The 22712-nt window shown below is 37.6% G+C and overlaps 1 protein-coding gene across 1 annotated transcript in view; it reads right to left on the bottom strand.

The window, feature by feature from the left end:
• LOC122562345 (protoheme IX farnesyltransferase, mitochondrial) overlaps positions 1 to 22712 on the bottom strand; it is a 146734-nt gene that overhangs the window by 72681 nt on the left and 51341 nt on the right. The window contains exon 4 of the mRNA XM_043715222.1: positions 14804 to 14928. Coding sequence (XP_043571157.1) covers positions 14804 to 14928 — 125 coding nt within the window. The remainder of the gene's footprint in view (positions 1 to 14803; positions 14929 to 22712) is intronic.

The following is a 22712-nucleotide window of genomic DNA, read 5'->3' as shown; positions in this document are numbered from 1 at the left end:
AAACATGGAAATGAATTTTTTTTCAATTGAACAGTTCCTTATAATTGCACTTGTTAAGTATGTTTACTTTTTATCTCTTTCTAAGCTATCTTTTTTGAGGTCAGAGTTCAGGAGACTCAGGAAGTGAACTAATTCCCTGAACCTAACAGCAGATTTGGAGATGCAAGTCTTCAACAAATACATAGAGATTTCTGGGATGAGCACGGAGATCTAGTTTATCGATACCAGTTCCTGAAATGTAGTATGATATCCATTTTAATAAAAAAAAATAACAGCACCAATTCTACAGTGTTTTCTTAAATAAAAATCTTGCCTGCATATATCTTTAAAACGTTGAAAAGTGTTTCAATGAAATGTTGGAAGAACAAAGGAGAATGCAAGAGGAATGATTGGAAAGTTTAACTGAAGTTGGATTTTAAGGAGAATCTTCAAGATGAAGTGAAGAAGCAGAGTGCAGGGAAGCATTTTGTAGATATTAAAGCCAAGGCAAATAACGATACTGTCCATATTATTCAATAAACAATAACCTTTTTATGCTAACTGCAATGAGAAGGAACAAACTTGCAATCAAGTCTTTCAAAGTCTCCAAATGTCTCAGTTCTGAGTAGTCATTGAAATGATTTATTAACTATAGTCATTGTTGTAAAGTAGGAAAACAGTTCCATTTTAAAATGGAACAAACGGTGAGATCCATTCTACAAAGGTAATTAGAAAGGCAAAAGAAATCAAAACATAATGTGAGAATGTTAAAATTAACAGTAACAGAATCATAGAGACACAGCACAGAAACAGACCCTTCAGTCCAACTCAGCCATGCCGACCAGATATCTTAAATTAATCGAGTCCCATTTGGCAGCATTTGGCCCATATCTCTCTAATCCTTTCCTATTCATATGCCCATCCAGATGCCTTTTAAATGTTATAATTATACCAGCCATCACCACTTCCTCTGGCAGCTTATTCCAAACATGCTTAAAATGTTGTTCATTATATCATTTAAATCTTTCCCCTCTCACCTATGCCCTTTAGTTCTGGACTCCCCTATCCTGGGAAAAAGACCTTGGCTATTAACCTTATTCATGCCCCTCATGATTTAAAAATGTCTAAGGCAACCCTTAGTCTCTGACCCTCCAGGGAAAATAGCCCCAGCATACTCAGTCTCTCTCTATAGCTCCAACTCTCCAACCCTAACAATATCCTTGTAAATTTTTTCTGAACCTTCTCAAGTTGAACGTCTTTCCTATAGCAGAGAGACCAAAACTGAATGCAGTATTCCAAAAGTGGCCTAATCGATGTCTTGTGCAGCTGCAATATGACATCCCATCTCCTCAATGCACTAACTAATAAAGGGAAGTGCATCAAATACCTTCTTCACGACCCTATCTACCTGTGACTCTATCTTCAAGGAACTTTAAACTTGCACCCTAAGATCTCTTTGATTGGCAACTCTCTCGAGGACTCTATAATTAAGTGTGTAAGTCCTGCCCTGCTTTGCCTTACCAAAATGTGACACCTCAAATCTATCTAAATTAAACTCCCCATCTGATCAAGGTACTCTTCACTGTCCATTTCACTACCATAGAGTCATGGAGTAATACAGCACAGAAACAAATCCTTCATTCTAACCAGTCCATGCTGACGATAAACCCAAACTAAACTAGTCCCACCTGCCCCATACCACTCCAAACATTTCCTATTAATGTACTTAGCTACATGTTCTTTAATGTTTCAACTGTGGTCTCATCCACTTCTTATTCTTCACGAACCACTGTAAAACAAATTGCCTCTCGATCCTTTTCTGCATAAAAATATGCTCCCAGTCTTGAAATCCCACCATTCCTCCCCCCCCCGCCCCTTTCCTCCTATATTCACATCCAAATCATTTATATGAATGACAAAAAGCAGTGGACCCAGCACTATTCCTTGCAATACACCGCTGGTCACAGGCCTCCAGTCCAAAAAAACAACCCTCCACCACCACCCTCTCTTTCCTATCTTCAAGCCAATTTTGTATCCAAAAATTTAGGTCTCCTTGGATTCTATGTGATCTAACTTTGCTAAGCAGTCTACCATGAGGAACCCCGTCCATATAGACAACATCTACCATGCTTCCTTCAATCTTCTTTGTTGTCTCTTCAAAAATCTCAATCAAGTTGGCGAGACACGATTTCCCACGAACAAAGCTATATTTGGTTAACCCTAATCAGTCGTTTGCCTTTCCAAATACATATAGATCCTTTCCCCCAGAATCCCCACCACCACTGAGGGGCTCACTGGTCTATAGTTCCCTGGCTTTTCCTTACCATCTTTCTTAAAAAATGGCACCACAATAGCCATCCTCCAGTCTTCCAGCACCTGACCCGTGGCTAGCTATGATACAAATATCTCAGCAAGGGACCCAGAAATCACTTCCCTCGCTTCCCACAAAGTTCTGGAATGTGAAGGGCAAGGCTAGTAGGTGTGAGGAATGCTGGATGACTAGAGAAATTGAGGCTCTGTTCAAGAAAAAGGGGGCATATGGTAGATATAGACAGCTGGAATTGAGTGAATGCCTCAAGGAGTATAAAGGCAGTATAAGCATACTCGAGGGAAATCAGGTGGCAAAAAAGGAAGTGAGATAGCTTTGGAAAACAGGATTGAGGGAATCCAAAGAAATTCAACTAATACATTCAGGGCAAAACAGTACCTAGGGAGACAATCAGGCCTTAATGATCGAAAAGACTATTTATGTGTGGAACCATAGGAGATAGGTAAGATACTAAACGAGTATATCGTGTCAGTATTTACTGTAAAGAAGGACATGGAAGCTAAAGAACATGGAGAAATAAACAGTGATATCTTGAAACGTGTCCATGTTATCTTCAAAGAAGAAATGGGCTGAGGACAGTTAAGGTACAGTTCCACAAAAGGGAAAGGTAAGACAAAAAATGAAGAACACCCTGGCTAAAAGAAAAGTGATTAAGCTTAGGAAAAAAGTTTGTACAGGACAGTATGAAACTTAGTTACTGGAAATATTTAAAACTGATAATAAGCAAGTATTGAATAGGCTTCTGTTATTTAAAAGCTGATAAGGCACCAGACCTGGTAAGGAACTTCCAATGACATTGAAACGGAAAGTGAAAATAATAATTTGTCCATTTTTCCGAGGTTCAGGGATAATTTCAGAGAACTGAGAATTGCAACTGGAATTACAGAACCATAGAGTCCCTACAGTGTGGAAGCAAGCTATTCAGCCCATTGAATTCACACCAACCGCCCCCCCCGAAAAGCATCCCACCTAGACACCCCGTCCTACCCTATCCCTGTAACCCTGAATTTCCCATGGCCAATCCACCAAGGCTGCACATCCCTGGATCCTAAGGACAATTTGGCCTGGCCAATCCACCTAATCTGCACACCTTTGGACTCTGGGAAGAAAGTGGAGCACCCAGAGGAAACCCATGCAGGCACAGGGAGAACGTGCAAACTCCACACACTGAGTTGCCCAAGGGTGGAAATGAACCTGGGTCGCTGGTGCTGTCGGTCGAGTGTGTGTTTCTGGAAAAGCACAGCAGGTCAGGTAGCATCCGAGGAGCAGGTAAATCGACGTTTCATAAGCCACTCATCAGGAACAAGGTTAGTGAGACAGCAGTGCTCACCACTGAGCCACAAGGTTGAACACAAGCACATAAGCACAACAATTACAGAGCAGTCAGTTTAACTTCAGTGCCAAGAAAGCTTCTTGTAGCAATTATTTGGGATAGAATTAATACTCACATGCGAAAATATGGGTTAATTACAAACAGCAAAATGGATCTCTTATGGAAAAATCATGTTTAGCAAACTTCAAGTTTTTTGGAGGTAAAAGAGAGTATTGATGAGTGCTTTGACGTGCTGCACTTGGACTTTCAAAGGTGCTCATTGCAGTGACATGCAACAGTCTTGATTGAAAAGTACTAGCTTGTGGAATTAACAGGACAGTAACAACATGGATACAAAAGGGGATAAGGGATATAATGAGTTAAGTGAAAATGTTTTAGGCTGGTGGAAGGTTTGTAGTGAAATTCCCCAGGGTTAGCTTTGAAATTGTTGCCTGTACCTGTGTTTTTGTTTTGCTGCTGTTTACCTATTATTTACTTATCAATGCTACTTAACTATGTGATCTGCCTGTATTGCTCTCAAGACAAAGCTTTTCACTGTACCTTGGTACACGTGGCAATAAATTCAGTTCAATTCAATTCAATTCACACCAATTGTCTAGATTTTGGTGTGCAGAGGACAATTTTCAAGTTTACAGAAGATATAAAGCTTGGAAGCATGATGAAATGTAAGGAGGACAGTGTAAAATTATAGATGGACATCGAAAAGATACTGGAGTGCCAGAGAGGTGACAATGACATTCCGTGTGGAGAAGCAGTGGGTTATACATTTTGTTAAAAATATGGAGATGCAGAATAACCTAAAAATAGTTACATAAAAGTTCTGCAGGACCAGAGACACCTGAGCGCATACTTGCATTAATCTTTAAAGGTAGGGAAGGGAGAATGAACACTTAATAGATGATACAGTATCCAAGGCTTTATGAATATAACCATAAAATACAGAAGCAAGCTGATCTTGTATAACACTAACAAAACCTCAATTGAATGTTATGTTCAGTTCTGAGAATCACATATTAGGAAGACTGCAAATGCACTGGAAAGAATGCAGAGAGGTTTACAAAAATGGTCCCAGATAGGCAAAAAATGGGCCTCGACAGAGTACATAAGGAGTAACTATTCCATCTTATAAAAGGATTGTGAACAAGAAGGCACAGATATTTTGCAAAAGACTTTTCCACATACCATATAGTGCTGGAAGTGTGGTGGAGGCAGGATAAATTGAGGCATTCAAAAGAGCAATAGTTGGTTTTAGATGATTTGATTGATAGATGAATACCGAAGGTTATGGGGTAAAGGCAGGAGAATGGCACAAACTCAATCCAAAAGAGAAAAGGCTGGATAATCTCAGCAGGTCTGGCATCATCTGTAAGGAGAGAAAAAAGCTGACATTTCGAGTCTAACTGACCCTTTGTCAAAGCTGTATCTGCAGTAATTTGCTTTTAGGCACTAACTCAATGTTCATTTAGAAAACTGATGCAGTCGTAATGGGACAAACATCATCCTTCTGCACCATAACAATTCTGAGATTCTCAGAAATTATGTTGTAAATAGGTGGTCAAAAATGCAAATATAGAAACAGGGGAGTCAGAAACATGTCTGTTACATCCTGGTTAGATTAAGAACCTCCCATTCACGCAGCACATGGAGAATATTTCTGGTAATTTGAAAAAAATAAGAGCAGTGATCTAACATTTTTTGTCTGCATGCTAGAAACATATACAACAGCAATTTGAGTTAAACTGATTACATTATATGTAATCTTTCTTACAGTGCACCTTACAACCACTGTTCTTCTTTCAACTTTGCAGAAAGAGATGATTACAAAATTCAACATGGCTAACTGTGTAAGTATGGGAATGACAACAAAGCAGTCTGGAACTGGTCAGATTAGTCTCCTTCTCAAAATCTCATTTTTACTTGCTGTTGTGGTGGATAGTGAATGAAATAAGAAATGTGAATTCCAACAGTGCAAAAATGTCAAGTAGATAATCAGGAAGGCAGATAGAATGCTATCCTTTATTACGAGGGGGGATGGAATACAAATGGAGAAGTCTTACTACAACTCTACACAGCATTTGGGAGACCTTAACTGGAGGACTGTGGAGGGATGTACTGACATTGGCAAAAGTTAACCCTCAGAGAGAGTTAACCATCCTAGGTTAAAGAGGTTGTCTTATGAGAAACTTTGAGTAGGTTGAGCCTATATTTGAATTTAGAAGTAGCAGCCATCTTATTGAAACACAGATTCTGAGTGGACTTCTTTGGTTAGAGGCTAAAATAATTTTTCCTTTTGTGGTGGAATCTAGAATTGGAGATTCTCATTTATGGGAGACATGATGAGGCATTTCTTCTCTAAGGGCTATTAGTCTTTGGAATTCTCTTCCATGAAGAGCAGTGGAGGCTAGCTGAATGAATATATTCAAAAGTAGATTAGACGAATTTTTGATTTGACTTTGAAGTCAGGAATTATGCATGATGGAAAGGCAGAGTTAAGGCCACAATCACATCAGCTGTGGTCTTATTGAATGGTACAACAGACTCAATGGCCTACTCCTGTTCCTTTTTTTTTTGTGATTCCATGTTCTTATTTGACTGCATGATCTTGTCTCAGAATTGAGCACTGTCATTGAAATATGGTACAACTGCAGTGGGAAGAATGAATGTTGTGGCAACATCAAGCAGCAATGCCCCCATTTAAAAAACTGCTAAGCACACCTTTAAACAGCATGAGGCTAAATTTAAAACAAATAATAGGGTTCAGAGAGTTCCTTTCACAGTCCATGAAAGCTAGCTTGACAGTCAAAGACAACAATTGTAGTTTTAAGTACAACTCTCAGACGAACCTGAAAAAGATGGCTTAAATGATAGTCTTTCCTTTGTTCTATCTCTTAACAACTTTTTCTCATTTTGATCATTCTGGAATGCTTTTGTTCTCAGTGTGATGATTATTTGTGAACCAAGATCTTGGCAAGAGATCCATCATTTCTACGTACAGCTGCTCAGATCAATCATGAGTATCCATGTAATCTTAAAATTATGATTCAGCTATAGAACCAGTCAGTAATGCAAACTACTTGTGTCAATTCAAACTCACCTGTCTTACTTTAAAAAAGATCTGTGGCTATATTAAACAATATTTATTATGGGCGTCAAACTTTGATCTTGCACTTTTCATACAATAATTCTAACTAAGTGAAAATTATGGTTCATGTCCTTGGGGTAATTGTGTTAAATTGGATGACTGAGGGACTATCTTATTATTATTTACACATTTAACCTAAGGTAAACTGTCTGCTGTGAGTTTGCCAAGTAAACTCAGTAATTTACTGGAATGTAGCCAACTGAAAAAATATTTAAACTCTACCATCTGTCGACAAATGATGGATTTTCTGTAGAAAGTCAAAGGAAAAGGAATATTTTGATTTTACTCACAAAATGGAGTATCTTGCTCTAAGTAACAAGATAACTAACAGCCAGTTATGTCAATCAACCCGATTGGCTGGAATAGCTTAAAGGAGAAAAAGGACTTGAAAAGGCTTATGGAAACAATTCCTAAGTTCAGGGTATAGGCAACTGAAGGCATGGCCACAAAAATGAAACAATTGAAATCGAGGATGCTAAAGATGGCAAAATTACATTAACACACTTATCCAAGGGGTTTTGAGGCTAGTGGAGGTTATAGAGGTACAGAATGGCAAGACCATGGAGGGACTGGAAAACAATGATAATTTTAAAATTGAAGCATTGCTAAACTTCAAACAAATGTCAGTTAGTGAGCATGGTAGGGGTAACAGAAGAGAATTTGATGTGTGTTATGGATAGCAGAATTTTTGATGAATTTAAGATTAAGGAGCCAAGAATGTGGGAAGCTGGCCAGCAATATTTATGTCTAGAGGTTACAAAGGCAGAGATATGGGTCTCACCAACATATGAACAAGGCATAGAGTAGAATCATGTAATCTCCACAGCTTGAAATAGATAGGCTTAACAATGATATGGATGTGCAGTCAGAATGGCATCTTGTGGTCAAATATGGCATGAAGATTGCAAATAGTTTGGTTTAACTATAGATAGTTGCTGGTGACATGGATGGAGTCAGCAGCTATTGAACAGACTCTGCAGCAGGAACTAAAGACAATAGCTTCATTCTTCTTAATGTTTAATTGAAGTAAATTTCTGTTTATCCAGAATTGGATGTGGAACAAGCAGTCTGATAATTTAGTAACATGGATGCAGTCAAGCGAGATGATGACAGAGTAGGTGCAGTTCACATTCTTCAGAAAGCTTAAGGTAGTGTTTTTGGATAATGCCACTGAACTTATACATGAGAAATGAAAAAAATGTCAAGAATAGATCCTTGGGGAAAGCTGGTCAGCTTCGTATAAACTTTTTAAAATATGGATGAAGGAGGCACATTAAATTCATGTGATTGCTTATTCTTGCTTGTATCTCGAATGTCATTGTAAATATGCAATCACATGAATTTAATGTGTCTCTATCACCAATAAGTTTATACAAAGATGACCAAAAATAAATATGTAAAAGCCATCAGAAATTTACGTATAAATTGAAAACTTCAAATCCAGTTGTGACTGACAACCGCATAAAAAAGTTATCCTTTATTCTAGAGCAAAGTGAATAATCAGATAAAACTGAATTAAGCTGCTCATAATGAATGACAGTAATTACATTGATAGTGGTAACTGAAAAAACTTAATTGGTATAAACGTTCCGCTAAAAAAGATAAATGTGGAACCACGTGCTAGGTGTTAAAAAGTATTTGAACAGAATTTCATTCATAGTACAGTATTAGTATGAGGTTAGCAGGGAAGTTAATTCTCATTAAAGTGCTTTACTGGCCTTCAGAAGTTTATTGTTTGCATCATTTTCTGATTCATCAAATGAAACCTCATCTATTACTAATTAGAAATATGCACTTACTCTCAAATTGTACATGACACTTGTATTTTCAAATTCAGTTTTGAAACAGCACCATAAACAACCAAGAAATATTTTGACATGTTGCTATCACAGTCACTTAATGAAGAGATGAAAGGAAGCACCACTGCTCAAGGCAATGTGTCTGGCTCAAACCAAGGCAGCTCCACACAGGCCAATCACTGCTGTGGAATGTTACTCTCTAACATGTTCTAAGATTAAGTGGTTTGTCAAATTATTTTTCATGGTTTGAACAACTCAAATCTATATTTGGAGATTTACAATCCTGCTAGCAACCATTGTTTTTCAAATAGCTGAAACAATAAAACTGGACAAGTCAATTGCATACTTGCCAGAGAAGTTCCTGTTGCAACTGAGACAGAGTGGCACTACCACAGGTTCTACCTTAATTGCATGTAACATATTTATAGTTTAAAAAGTGCAACATAGCCAGCTTCAGGTTTTGACCCAAAAGCTGAAGTGCAAAATGGAAATGTTTATGAAACCTAAAGAAGCCACATCTGTTTAGATTGGAGGATATGACATTCAGTTAAATGTATTTCATTCAACTTCTTTATGGTGTATCGTTTGAAGGATTTCAGTTTGCAGTTAATTTGAACAGTTATTAGAATCGCGATGTTGTGAACTCTAGTATAAAATGCAAATCATTAATTCATCACTTAATATCAGGAAAAGCGAAAATGCAAACCACTCTAGAGTACTAGTGCAAGCTAAGTACTGCAAAGCTTGAAGTGAGAGAGGAAGGATCCAGTCATCATGGATTATGTATGCATCAACAATACAGGCAGGACAATGGAGGTGGTTTTACTTACTCTGAATGAGAAGCAAAGTGTCAAATAAAAAGACTGAACCTCAAAAGGTCATATCTTAGCTTTACGACTTCAACCATTTGCAAATTGCCATAGGGTAAATCAGATTCAACAGCTGATTGCGTGACTCAAACACTGGAGCAGTAAAAGATAACTTTGTTTTGTGCAGTACTGTACCAGTACTGGGGAAAATGGTATCTGCTCCAATGGGATGGCGTCTGCCTGAATTGCCCTGGGGCAGGTGTTGTTGCCAGCTGCATAACTAAGGAAGTAGAGAGGACTTTAATGTAAATAGTGGGGCAAGGAAACAAATTTGGCAAGATGTGGTAAATCAAACAGTTGACACAAGAACATAGAGAAAGGTATAATATGGGAAATGATAAATGGACTTTGATAGGAAGGGACAGCGAGCATGAATCCAAGAGTCCTCATAGTGATGCTGTGGGAGGCATTTAAGAGGATATTGCAGAATAGATAATATAGACACTTTCTAATGAGTAAGAAAAATTCCAATGGGTGGACCCACCATCAGGAGTTAATAATATTGAAACAAAAGAAAAAGCACATAATTATGCAAAAGCAAGTCACAGGTCAAAAGAAAGGATGGAATTTTTTTAAAAATTACCAAAAAAATTAATAAATTCTGAGAAAATTAGAGTAGGAGAAAAACTAGCTAGAAACCTAAAAACAGATAATAAGTATTTCTATAAATTTTAAAGAAGAGTTAATGTTAGTGTTGATCCTATAGAAATTGAGATTGGAGAGTTAGTAATGAAAAAAAGAAAATGGCAGATGAATTGAACAGGTATTTTGTATCAGTCTTCATTGTAGAGGATACAAGTAACATTCCAGAAGCAATAATAAAGCAGAAAGTGGAAGGGAGGGAGGCACTCAGCAAAAATCACAAGCACCAACATAACAGTACGAAGGAAATAGGTTTCTAGGTCCTAATGGCCTTCATTCTGGGGTCTTAAATGAAGTGGCTACTGAGATAGTTAATGCATTGGTTTTAATTTTCCAATCTGGGGATAGTCTGACTAGATTGATAAATAGCAAATATAATTTCTAATCAAAAAGCAAAGCACTTTAGGGCAGTTAGCTTTACATCTGTCTTGAGAGAATGTTAGAAACCATTATTTTAAAACGTTATAGCAGGAAACTTGGATAACTTCAAGGTAATTAGCCTGGTTTAATATGATTTTGTGGAAGGAAAGTCATGTTTGACAAATCTATTGACATTCTTCAAAGAGGTAACACATACTGTGAATAAAAGGGAACCAGTACATGTACTGAACTTAGATTTCCAGACAGCATTTGCTGAGGTGCCACAAAGTCATTGTGTGCAAAATAAAAGTTTGTGGTGCAAGGGTTAGAATATTTGCATTGATAGAAGATTGGCAGGCTCACAGGAAGCAGAGAATAGGCATAAATGGATCTTTTTCAGGTTGGCAAGATATAACGAATGAGCAATAGGGATCGATGCTATGACCTTAACTGTTTACAATTATACTCATGACTTGGATAAAGGGGTGGTGGCCAATTTGTTATGCCACAGATACGTAGGAAACTCAGTTATGAAAAAGACATATAGAAAGAGTATAAAAAGATATAGGTTGGTGAAGAGAGTCGACAAAAATGTGGCAAATGGAGTATAATGTGGGAAAATGTGAAACTCTTCATTTTGGAAGAAAGAATCAAAAAACATATTATCTAAATGGTGAGAAATTGCAGAGCCCTAGAGGGATATCAATGTCCTCATGTATGAATTGCTATAAGTAACTCAAATAATTAGAAAAGCTAATAGAATATTATCATTTATTATGAGAGGAATCAAATACAAAAGTGGTCAAACTTCAGTTTTACAGGGCAATTGTAAAACCACATCTGCGCACAGTATTGTCACCTTATTTAAAAAAGGATGTAAATGTATTGGAAACAGTTCAGAGAAAGTTTACCTGGAATGCAAGGGGAGGTTTGTTTTATGAGGAAAGTTTGGATAGGCTAGGCTTGTACCTATTGGAACTTAGAAAATCAGGTGTGGGGAGTTGATTGCAATATGAAAGAACCCTGAGGGGTCTGGACAGTGTGTCTTATGGGACAGGCTAGAACTAGGTTCCATTGTTTTTAAAAAAAAATCAAGGGTCGCACATTTAAAAGAAAGATGAGATGAAATTTTCTCTGAGGCTCATAAGTCTTTGGAAATCTCTTCCTGAAAGATGATGGGAAGCAGAGACCTGAATACTTTGAAGGCAGAGTTGGATTTTTCATGTTAGGCAAGGGTGTGAAAGCTCACCAGGGTAGACAGGAATGCAGATCAGCCATAATACTAATATATGGTGGAACAGGATTGAGGAATTGAATGGTCTACTCCTGCTTCTAATTTATATGCTCCTCAACAAATAATCACATGGCAAACCTAATGATTCCAATTATAGAGCAAGGAATCTGGCAGACCTATCCACGCAGCGCCAATGACAATCTCAGGCAGTATTGAGCTTTTTATTGAAAAGAGAATGTTCTTTGACTTTCCACAGACTAAAAAGTTAGAAAGTGTGAAGGATATTCAGAACTCACCTCATTTGAGTCAGTAAATTGACGCACTAATGCATATTATCTACTTTTACAAAATTAGCAGCATGGAATAAATTAGGTGTGCTTGATTAGTGTATTCGGTAAAAACAAGGACTGCAGATGCTGGAAACCAGAGTCTAGATTAGAGTGGTGCTGGAAAAGCACAGCAGGTCAGGCAGCATCTGAGGAGCAGGAAAATCGACATTTCAGGCGAAAGCCCTTCATCAGGAATAGAGGCAGGGTGCCTGCAAGTGTTCCGAGGCGGAAGATGAGGTGTTCTTCCTCCAGGCATCGGGTGGTGAGGGAGAGGCGGTGGAGGAGGCCCAGGACCTGCATGTCCTTGGCAGAGTGGGAGGGGGAGTTGAAATGTTGGGCCACAGGGCGGTGGGGCTGATTGGTGTGGGTGTCCCGGAGATGTTCCCTAAAGCGCTTTGCTAGGAGGCATCCAGTCTCCCCAATGTAGAGGAACCCACATCGGGAGCAACGAATACAATAAATTATATTGGTGGATGTGCAGGTAAAACTTTGATGGATGTGGAAGGCTCCTTTGGGGCCTTGAATGGAGCTGAGGGATGTGGTGTAGGCGCAGGTTTTGCAATTCCTGCAGTAGATTAGTGTATTGCCCTGTGAAATACAGCTGCTTACCAAGTCTGTGTCACCAAGTCTTTTTACAGAGCACTTTCAGAGAGACTAAAAATGCATACATAAAAGGATGGGTAGATATCAGTTCAGGTCACAAGTTGTTTGCCATGGTTCAGGTTTATACTCAAGTGGATAGTGTGAATCAGCTCTAGTAATAACATGACATTCAGACTGCTTATGGGAGTGATCAATAGTGAAGCTAAGCCATTCACAGCAGATCCAATACTTTTAACAGGCAATTGGATTCAGTTAGCATCATCCTGCCTTCAGTCAAGTCTGACTCTAGAGTCAATGCTTTAAAAATCCGATCGGGAGATGTGAGTGTCACTGGCTAAGCCAGCATTTGTTGCCCATCTCTAATTGCTTAGCGAACTATTAAGAATCATCCAAATTGCTATGGGTCTGAAATCACTTGCCAGTTAAGCATTTCATTCTTAAAGGATATTAATGAACCAGTAGGGTTTTTATACTAATCAACAATGGTTACAACTACCATTAGACTAACTTTTCATATCAGATTTTTATTAAATTCAAATTTCACCATCTGACATAGTGTGTGTTGAATCCATGTCCCCAGAACATAAGAAAGGTTTTCTTGATTACTCGTCCAGTCACATTACCACAGTGCCATTTCCTACCCCTGCTTTGCCTAAGGCACCAAAGGGAGCCATTCAGCCCATCCACAGATAAGTGCAGTCAATCCTACTACTCTATTTGACCTCTTTAATCAAATAAAGAGGTTCAAATGTTCACCCAATTTGTTTTGAAATAATTGTTTCCACTTAACCATCAATATCAGCAAATCATTGCCTACAGAGAGTTCCACCTGATAAATGTCCTTTGGTTCTTGCCAAAGACCTTAAACCTGTGTCCATTAGTCATTATACCAGTAGTTAATGGACAGTTTTCCATCAGCCATATTATTTACACCTGTCATCAGGTTGTTTATCACTAATAAATCCCTTCTCAATTTCCTTTATTCCAAGGAAATCCTCCCAAGTTTCTTCAAACAACCCTGGAGTTGATATTCACTGTCCATGAAACTTTACTGGTATATCTCTTTTGTATTCTGTCAAGGACCCATACATACCAGGAATTGAATAAAAATCCCAAGACTGATTATAGTACAGCACTGAGGATGTTAGATACCATTAAATGTGTCGTCTTTGAAATGTGCTGTTTTACAAAGATCCTGTTTGACTATTCAGGTGGATGCAAGATGTTCTACAGCATTACTGAAAGAGAATCAGGGAGTCTCATTTTGTCATCTGGATTTCTGACCTCTCAGAGAATCACGGATATGACAAAATGCTGGGAAAATGGAACAGTGCTGAAGGTCAGCCACGACTGCATTGAAAAGCTAGAGCGTGCTCAAGGTGCCAAATGTTCTATTGTTGATAATACTTCTTTTTTTCTTTTGTCCTTAGTATCAAAATCAACCAACAGGCCATTTACTGTCTTTGCTATTGCTTGGATTTTACAGACAGCAAACTGGCTGTTGCATTGAACTACATAACAGTGATTGGCTTCAAAAATACATCACCAGCATTTTGGGAAGTATTAAGAATGTGAAGATGCTTTATCAACACAAGTTCTTCTTTCAAGCTAATATTCTTCTTAAACATTGATTGCCTGAAGATCAGAAACATGCACTGATATAATTTGGCCTCAGTGGTCAAGGCTACTGGCTTTCCGCAGACAGAAAGGCACCAGTTGTGAACAATGATAAAACACTATCAAAATGCACACATGGTTACATCGTGAAATTCAGACATAAGCACATTTTTCATATATAACCACTATCCAAAGGACAATCTGTCCCTTTCTTAAAATTACTTGGTGCATGCATCAATTTAAAAGTAAAAGAAAATAAAAACCTTACAGTTTATTATACAATCTGAAGTACATATACATTTTGCTTATTTAAGTTCTGGCAGAATTTGAAGATTTTAATAGCTTGCCTTGTCACTTTTATGTCAACAGAAAGGCTATAAGCTCATCTTTACTCCACTGAAAAAATATCGAAGATTTTACTTTGCTAGTTGAGGTTGCCAATTTGCAAGTGCTTTTAACAAACATGATACTGTAAAATGTTTCCTACCCTGAAAAGGTAGTGAAACTCACATCCTACACTAATGTGCTCGGTTTTTGGCCTGGTTTGTGTTAAAGTGAATAACTCACCTGGTTAATGGAGTTGGCAGCACAGGAAGCAAGGCCTGTTCCAAAAGTGGCGAGAAGGAAACAGCCAAGGTCAAAGGGTACAGGTGCCATTGCAAATCCAGCAGATGCAGTTGTTGCAACTAAAGCTGAAAGAAACAAGAAACAGGAAGAGAGGAAATCATTTACAATTTCAAAAAGAAGTCAGTAATGAGAGCTTTTCTGATCATAGCTTAAGAAGTTTCTGGCTTTAAGAATGGTTGGAAAAATCAAACATCATTTGCGCCACTTTCAGTGACTATATCATTTTAATGAGACTTGTACATCTTCAATGCCCTACACAGGCACAACATGAGGCTTAATTTTGAGCCATGGGAGAGAGATATTCCTTTGAAAAAGATGCAAGGAGCAGAGAGGTTGCAGTCTGAACAAATCAATGCTGAATCATTGTTTACATTATATTTTGATGTATTCATAAAATCAATAGATACATAGATGCCCTCTTTACATGTACACTTCAAATATTTGAGGGTTAAAGTGTATAATTGTTAAGATTGATAGCTGGCCCCCAAGCCTAACCAGAAAAACACAAGCAATGCTGATATGATGTCCAAGAAACATTCCAAAATATCTATGCTGAACAAAATGCATTTTAAAAACTAAGCGTGATTTAAGGCAACTAAATAGGCTTCCTATAGAATGAACCAATTTTACAGACTTCAGAAATGGTTATAAATTTGAATACTATTGTAATTAGTAACAGATGTTACCTTTGATTAAATCCCATTATTAAGACTGAGGGAGCTCCATAGACTTTGCTTCTGTCTGCATTATTTTTGTAGTCAGCTTATCAAGGTGCTCAGATGTAATAAGTCAAAGCAACTTTCCTTGCCAACAGGCTTGCTGCAAAATCAATGACCTTTCCATCTTTCAAATTCCCTCATTTAAATCAAAGCTTCTCCCTTTCATGCATGAAACAGATGCAAAATGCTTAAGAAGAATGGATCAGAGTAATTTTAAGGCAACGTAGTTCTGAGATGAGGAGAGGTGGAGAATAGTCAACATTAAAGTAAAACTTAACATCTCATTGGCTAAATTCATTGATCAAAGCCCTATCAAGTCTTCTTTTGCTTTAAACAAATCCCTTACATCAGATATAAGAGCTCACTCTAAAAAGACAGTGGAGATCAATTACCTTGCTACAGAGATCCATTGTGGGTTACCTGGCTTTAAAAAAAAGCCGTCATTCAATTTTGTTTAAGTTACTTAAAAACTTTTTTTTCCATACATTATATTCTTATGTGATAGACCTTATAACCCTGGCATTCTGTGTTAGAATGACATATATTGTGTAACTGTGTTTGCTCAAAACCTCAAAATGTGACTGATGCTAACTGGCTGAGGCCATTCAGAGTGCAATTTCAGATTAAACCATCCATCTCTCATAATGTTATTCAGAGAGAGCAAGAGAATATATAATTTTTACAATACAGGGATTATCAAGTTCCGACAGCAATCAATTCCAGGAAGTAAGAAAATTCCACAACAGTAGGTTATGCTCTTTCTTTTGAAGAATCTCTTTCAAAAAGACCTTTCTTTTTCCTACCCTGCCAGCTTGTTGTTTTCTCTTCAATCCAGAAAGTCTCTCCCTCTCAGGGCCGAAAAGAGAAACTCAGTCAAGTAAGTCAAGACTGTGACAAATGAAAGTTATATGCAAGTCATGACCAGTTTGTTAGGAATCATTCTGGTTTTAGATAAACCGTTGCATCAGTCTGTTCTTTCATTCTTTTGTTAAGTTTATCTGTCAGCTGCTCATCTTGTGCTAGCTCTATCAGCAGAAACCAATCAAGATACAGAATTAATTCAGCATCGGCTTGGGCTTTGGCTGTAACAGCTAATAACAGAAGATCCAGAATGTTGCTTCTATTAATTAATTCCACTGAATATTATTTTAATTGAGAAATACAGTAGTAGAACAAACAGCTTCTGTTTAGAACACATTTTTAAAAAGACAATCTGTTGTATCAATTTGGTATAAGGCTCAAACATTTGTGAGAAATACTGCACAAACTAGGCAGTCTTCCATCAGTTAGCTTGGAATGCCAAATGGTGGATATTTTTTATAAACGTAAACAGGACTTTCATACTTGTGAAACTGATACCATAGTCAGCTTGTACTTTGCATTATACATGCAACTCCTCTCAAATCTGTGCAAGTTTCTACAAGAGGTTCATTCCACTAATTGACTGCATTTACGGATAAATGAAAATATATATAAAAAGTGCTGCTGAGGTGACATTGTACAGTTAAAGTTTCATTTTTTGATCCACAATCGTCTAACTTTGGACAGCATTTTTAAGCAATACAACAGTGATATTTATTGTTTCTGGCAATTTTAAACACATTGGGATAGATTTTACGATCAGTAAAATTAACAATGATCATGTTGAAACATTACATATCAGACAGTACTTTCTGGCATCCAAACATGCTGCTTAATTATGCAAATATTGAAGCTGCTGTAGAAGATACCCTGCTGTCCAATTTAAATAAAGGCAATTGCATAAAATTATTGCACTTTCTTACTAGTTCTGAACTTGAGATGGCTGAAAAGGTTAGAACTGTGAATTTGGGACCAAGTGAGTTTTGATAGCATGAGAAGTGATAATTACTGAACAGCAGTCTCTGATTTTGAAAAAGTAATTTTGCATATGTGGAACTTCATTAGCGTTTGGTGATTCAATACAAGATTTCTGTTTTACTCGTTCTGCCTCTTTTGTATCTTTTATTTTTTTCTTTCTATACATCATTTGAATCCAATGTTTATTGGTGATTTATACTGTATTATTCAAGTGCTGCTAGTGTGGATTTCCTCTCAACTTGATGCATTGAAGAGACATACTGTTATTTTCCTGCTCTCCAAAGTCCAGTAGAGAGGACCGTGCAGGATCAGATGACAAGTCAGAGCAAGTCTGTTCGCTAAAGCCCAGTAGATTTTTATGGGCAGTTGATAATGAGCTGATCAGTGAGTAGCATTCCTTTATAACTGGCTGCAAAATTTAGACCATTAAAAGCAGCCTTTTTTGTTTTCTTTTTCCAACTATATTTTAGTGTAACGTCTGTTGCTCTCACTTTGCTACAGGACACACTAGCAGTCTGCTTTTGCCAACAGAAGGCAGTAGAAATTGTGTCAGAACAGAGAATAATAAATTGCTCTGCAAATTCTTTTCTCAATCTCCTAAAGTCCCTTTTGAGGAATGACAATATTAAACCAAGTTGACCCATTATATATTTCAGCATGTTAATTGTTGTTAAGTACCAGCCTGCTGAAACTAACTTTACTTAAATAACTGACTCATTTCCTCTCTTGGAGTTTTGCCAATACCAGATAACAACAAATTTCTGGTTTTCAGATATCTTGCTATAGCATAGATTAATCACTAAATAAATTATCAAATACCCTTCAGCAGTTGCAATTTAATATTGTTTACATATATTAAATGTAGTTGTTGGCACACTTTTACGACCAAGTTAATAAAACAAGGTAGCATTTAATTCTTTAAAAGTAGATGCCATCTAATACCATAACCTTAAGCAATGGTTGCTGCTTAGTTTCTAGGTTTCTATTATATACCTTCATCATGTATTCTTTTAAACTGTTGAAATAATATTGACGTTCTTGTGACACATAATGTGTAACACCATAATCCAATTTTTAAAGATATTAGAGTGGATGGAATGGACTGCTGTAGGGAAGCCCAGGTTTGTAATTCTGGAGTTCAACCAGCCAAATCTATACACATTGACAATAGAGCAATGATAAAATAAAAGAAGGACTTATATTAATATAGTACCTTTAATGGCCATGTGAAATTATGTTTTACTGTCAACAGAATAATTTTGAAGTGCAGTGATTGTCATAATGGAATCACTGCTGGTTTTAACACAGAAACCCCCCACAAATAGCAATGTGATAATTATCATATAAACAGTTTTTGTGGCATTCATTGAGGGATAAATATTAGCTAGGAGGATGATTCCTCTGATTTAATTTGAAATAGTACCATGGGATCCTCGATGTACACTAGAACAGGCAAGTACAACCTTGGCTTAATGGCATAATAGGCAGATGGCATTTCTGACAGTGCCACACACCCACAGCACTGCAGTGTCAGCCTTGATCTTTGTACTCAAGTTCTTGAATGGTACTTGAACCCAGAACTTTGACTCACTGGAAAACATATGGATGTAGTACTATCATCTTTTTGATCACAACACTGAACATGCATCATACCCATCAAATAGTAGGCCCACCATTTAGTGATGCATAACTTCATTGGAAGCTGCTTGCTTTTGTGCAGCCCACTCATAGTATAATCACTAAACCTTGGAATATGAGCATATGTTCCTGCATATAGCTTTCAGGTAACAACTTCAGCAGCTGTTATTCCAAGTCTCAGTGTTTCCATATCAATGATACAATATCAGTTTCTGGTGCATTTAGATGTAATCACTAACTTGGTATTTGTTATCCTCATCCACTGACCCTTTGCTGTTACATCCTGTAGAAAGGGAGCATTGCCTTTTCTTTGGGATGAGTAGGAGGCGCCTTCAAATTGTACAGATTAAGTTTTAAGTTAAGGCATTTTCACGCTGCATCAATTATGGGTTGGCTGCAAAACACCATTAACAATTAAATTATCTGTTAAATATAGTGCAGAAGATAGACAGATTAATCTACTGGTTTTGAAACAAATGAATAAAAATGACTTGATAAACAAAAAAGTCACATCATGAAACTGGCCTTTTCCATTAACATTCCTTGAACATGGGAAAATTAATTGCTATGCTGTAATTGAAATGGCCAGTAACAGATGGGTAGTTCGTGAAATGTCAAACTTAGATTTGCTTTGTTCATTTGTTACAATAATTTTGCCTACACAACTGATCTGTATAAAAGGCAAATGGAGAACAAGTCAGTTGTTTAGTCGCCACCACTGCCCTTGAAAGATGTATTTCATCCCACAAATGCAATTCCAATAGCAATTAAGTTGTTTTAATGGATCCTTTTAGTTAATTATTATAAATGATAAAATAACAGAAGCACCATGTACTTTCCTGAGTGCCACAGTGAGTAAAAAATACAAAACAACCACTTTCCATATTACAGAAATTAATTGTTGACATTCTTTGATTCAAACTACAGGTATGAATAAAAACAAATCATAAAATTACCAAATTAATTGCACTCAAAAGGCAGAATGATCATTATAAGTGGAACCTTTATGATGAATCTCTGTTAAGGAAAACAAATGTTCCTTACATCCAGATGTTTTGCTGAAGCAAACACTTTGGAATGCAAGAAAAATAAGGGGTGCTTGGACAAATATTACTGTCAATGTCAAAAAACGTGTTTTAATTCAGGATGCTTGCTGACTACCATTTGATATTTTAAATTGATTCAAGCTAAAAAGAAAATTAAATCCTCTTCTGAACAGACCACTTTCCTCACTGCTTGAGTCTAAATGCAGAAATTTAAAATGTTCGAAAGCATATTAAAATGAACAACTTTAACCAGGTTATTTTTCTCTCCTCTCTCCAAGACAATGACCTACACTGAGCTATTGGATGAGATGTTAAAGCAAGATTACATTTGTACTCGCGGGAGATGTAAAGGCTGGAAAACAGGGGAGCTCCTCTTCTGCAATTGACTTTGGCACTACTTACCTCCAAACTAATATCGCAAAACAGATTTTGTCATGCACTTCACTGTTGTTTGTGGAATTTTGCAGTGTGTAAATCTGATGCCATATTTATGTACGTCAAAATAGTGAAAACATTTTAAATAAACCTCATTGGCTTTAAAATTGCCTTGGGACATCTGAGATCATGAATGCAGCTATTTAAATACAAATCCTTTCCTTTAACATATTGAAAATTTGATTTACCTTATACTGCTAGTGCAAGCTAAATGACGCCAAAGACAAAAGAAAATGTATTCCGCTAATCACTCACTGGGTCAACACAGTGTTATCCATCTACAAGTGCCCGGAAGGCAATGGTGAACTGCCTTCTTGAAACTTCAGTTCTTGGGGTGTAGGTACACCCCAAGAACTGTTAGGAGGGGAATCCAGGATTAAGAACTAGCAACAGTGAAGTTTCAAGTCAGGATGCTGTGTGGTTTGGCGAGGAACTTGTAGGTGATGATGTCCCCATGCATCTGCTAACCTTATCCTTCTCGATGGTAGAGGTTGAGAGTTTGGAAGTTGTTGTTGAATGACTACATCTTATAAATGGCACACACCGCTACCACAGATGCTACAATGTTGAAGGGAATGGATCTTGAAGATGGTGAATGGGGTATCAATCAAGTGCAATGTTTTGTTCTGGATTTGATCAAGTTGCTTCAGTGTTGTTGGAGCTGCACTCACCCAGGTGTCACACTTAACTGCGAGGAACATGCCGATGATTGTGTCCCAGTGTCCCAAAAGCCATAATGAAATATATAAAATCCCATTGTGATTATCAAAGTGATCAATATGTCTGACTGACTGTTATACAGGACAAAAGCAATTCACACCAGGTGGACAAAACTTTAACAAAAATGCTGAGAAAAGGATTTCTATTTACAACTGCACCCCTTGAAGACCCTGAAATATACACATACACAAACTTATCCACAATTAAGACAGAGAAAGACAAACACATGTACTGTAAATGGAAAAGGAATATAGATAGGGTAAAAAAAATTCTGAGGATCACAATTCCAAATTTCAAGGGTGGGTTAAATTTGCTTTCAGTTTTTTATGACGACAAAGTGTTGCCTGTGTATTGACAGTCATTTTTCAATTCAATTCAATGGTCAAGCAAGTAGACCTTGGTCATTTTTTTGTTTGAGTTTCCTCTTTTAAGCTTTTCCAATTTTCATAAGATCTTGACAGTACAGATAGAGGCCATTCCTGCCCATCAAGTCCGCAGCATTTCTCCAATTAACATCCCACGCAGATCTGTCACCAGCACTCTATCCCTGTAACCCTGCATTTAACATGGCTAATCCACCCAGACTTCACATCCCTAGACATCAAGGGGGAATTTAACATGGCCAATCCAACTAAGCTTCACATCTTTGTACTGTGGTAGAAAACTACAGCACCAAGCAGAAACTCGTGCAGACATAGGGAGAACGTGCAAACGCCACACGTTTGCACGTTCTATTCCACTCTTAAGACTGGAATAGAACCAGAGTGCCTGACGCTGTATGGCAGCAGAGCTAAGGACTGTGCCAGCATGCTGCTTTTTATTGTCTTCTGCCCACATGCAGAGACAGAAGGGAAGAGGTGGTTGCTTTTTGCTTCAGGCCTTTGTTTCTCTCTGCTCCCCCTAGAGTTACAGCTTTTAGACATTCAGCAATACAACTAGAGGGCAACTTAATAAGAAACTGCTGGTGCTGCTCAGTCTTGAGATCTTCCTCTTTCTGCTTCAAATAACAACATTGTATAACACAGCTCAAAAATACACAACTTGATTTTTAAGTTGCAAAATTCTCCTAGTATTTCAGTTATAGTCCTAAAAGAGGAAAATATATGGGTTCTTATGCAACGAAGTGGAGAATTTTCCATCCTAATCCTGATTTGTCCTGTGCAGATGGTGGATAGGCTTTTGAAGATACAATTCTGGATTAGTGGTGCTGGAAGAGCACAGCAGTTCAGGCAGCATCCGAGGAGCAGTAAAATCGACGTTTCGGGCAAAAGCCATTCATCAGGAATAAAGGCAGAGAGCCTGAAGTGTGGAGAGATAAGCTAGAAGAGGGTGGGGGTGGGGAGAAATAGCAGAGAGTACAATAGGTGAGTGGGGGAGGGGATGAAGGAGATAGGTCAGGGAGGAGGATGGAGTGGATAGGTGGAAAAGAAGATAGGCAGGTAGGACAAGTCA

Source organism: Chiloscyllium plagiosum, chromosome 24 (genome assembly GCF_004010195.1).
Source record: "Chiloscyllium plagiosum isolate BGI_BamShark_2017 chromosome 24, ASM401019v2, whole genome shotgun sequence".
Taxonomy (NCBI): domain Eukaryota; kingdom Metazoa; phylum Chordata; class Chondrichthyes; order Orectolobiformes; family Hemiscylliidae; genus Chiloscyllium; species Chiloscyllium plagiosum.
The sequence above is the reverse complement of the archived record's forward strand: the minus strand, read 5'-3'. Positions and strand labels throughout refer to the sequence as shown.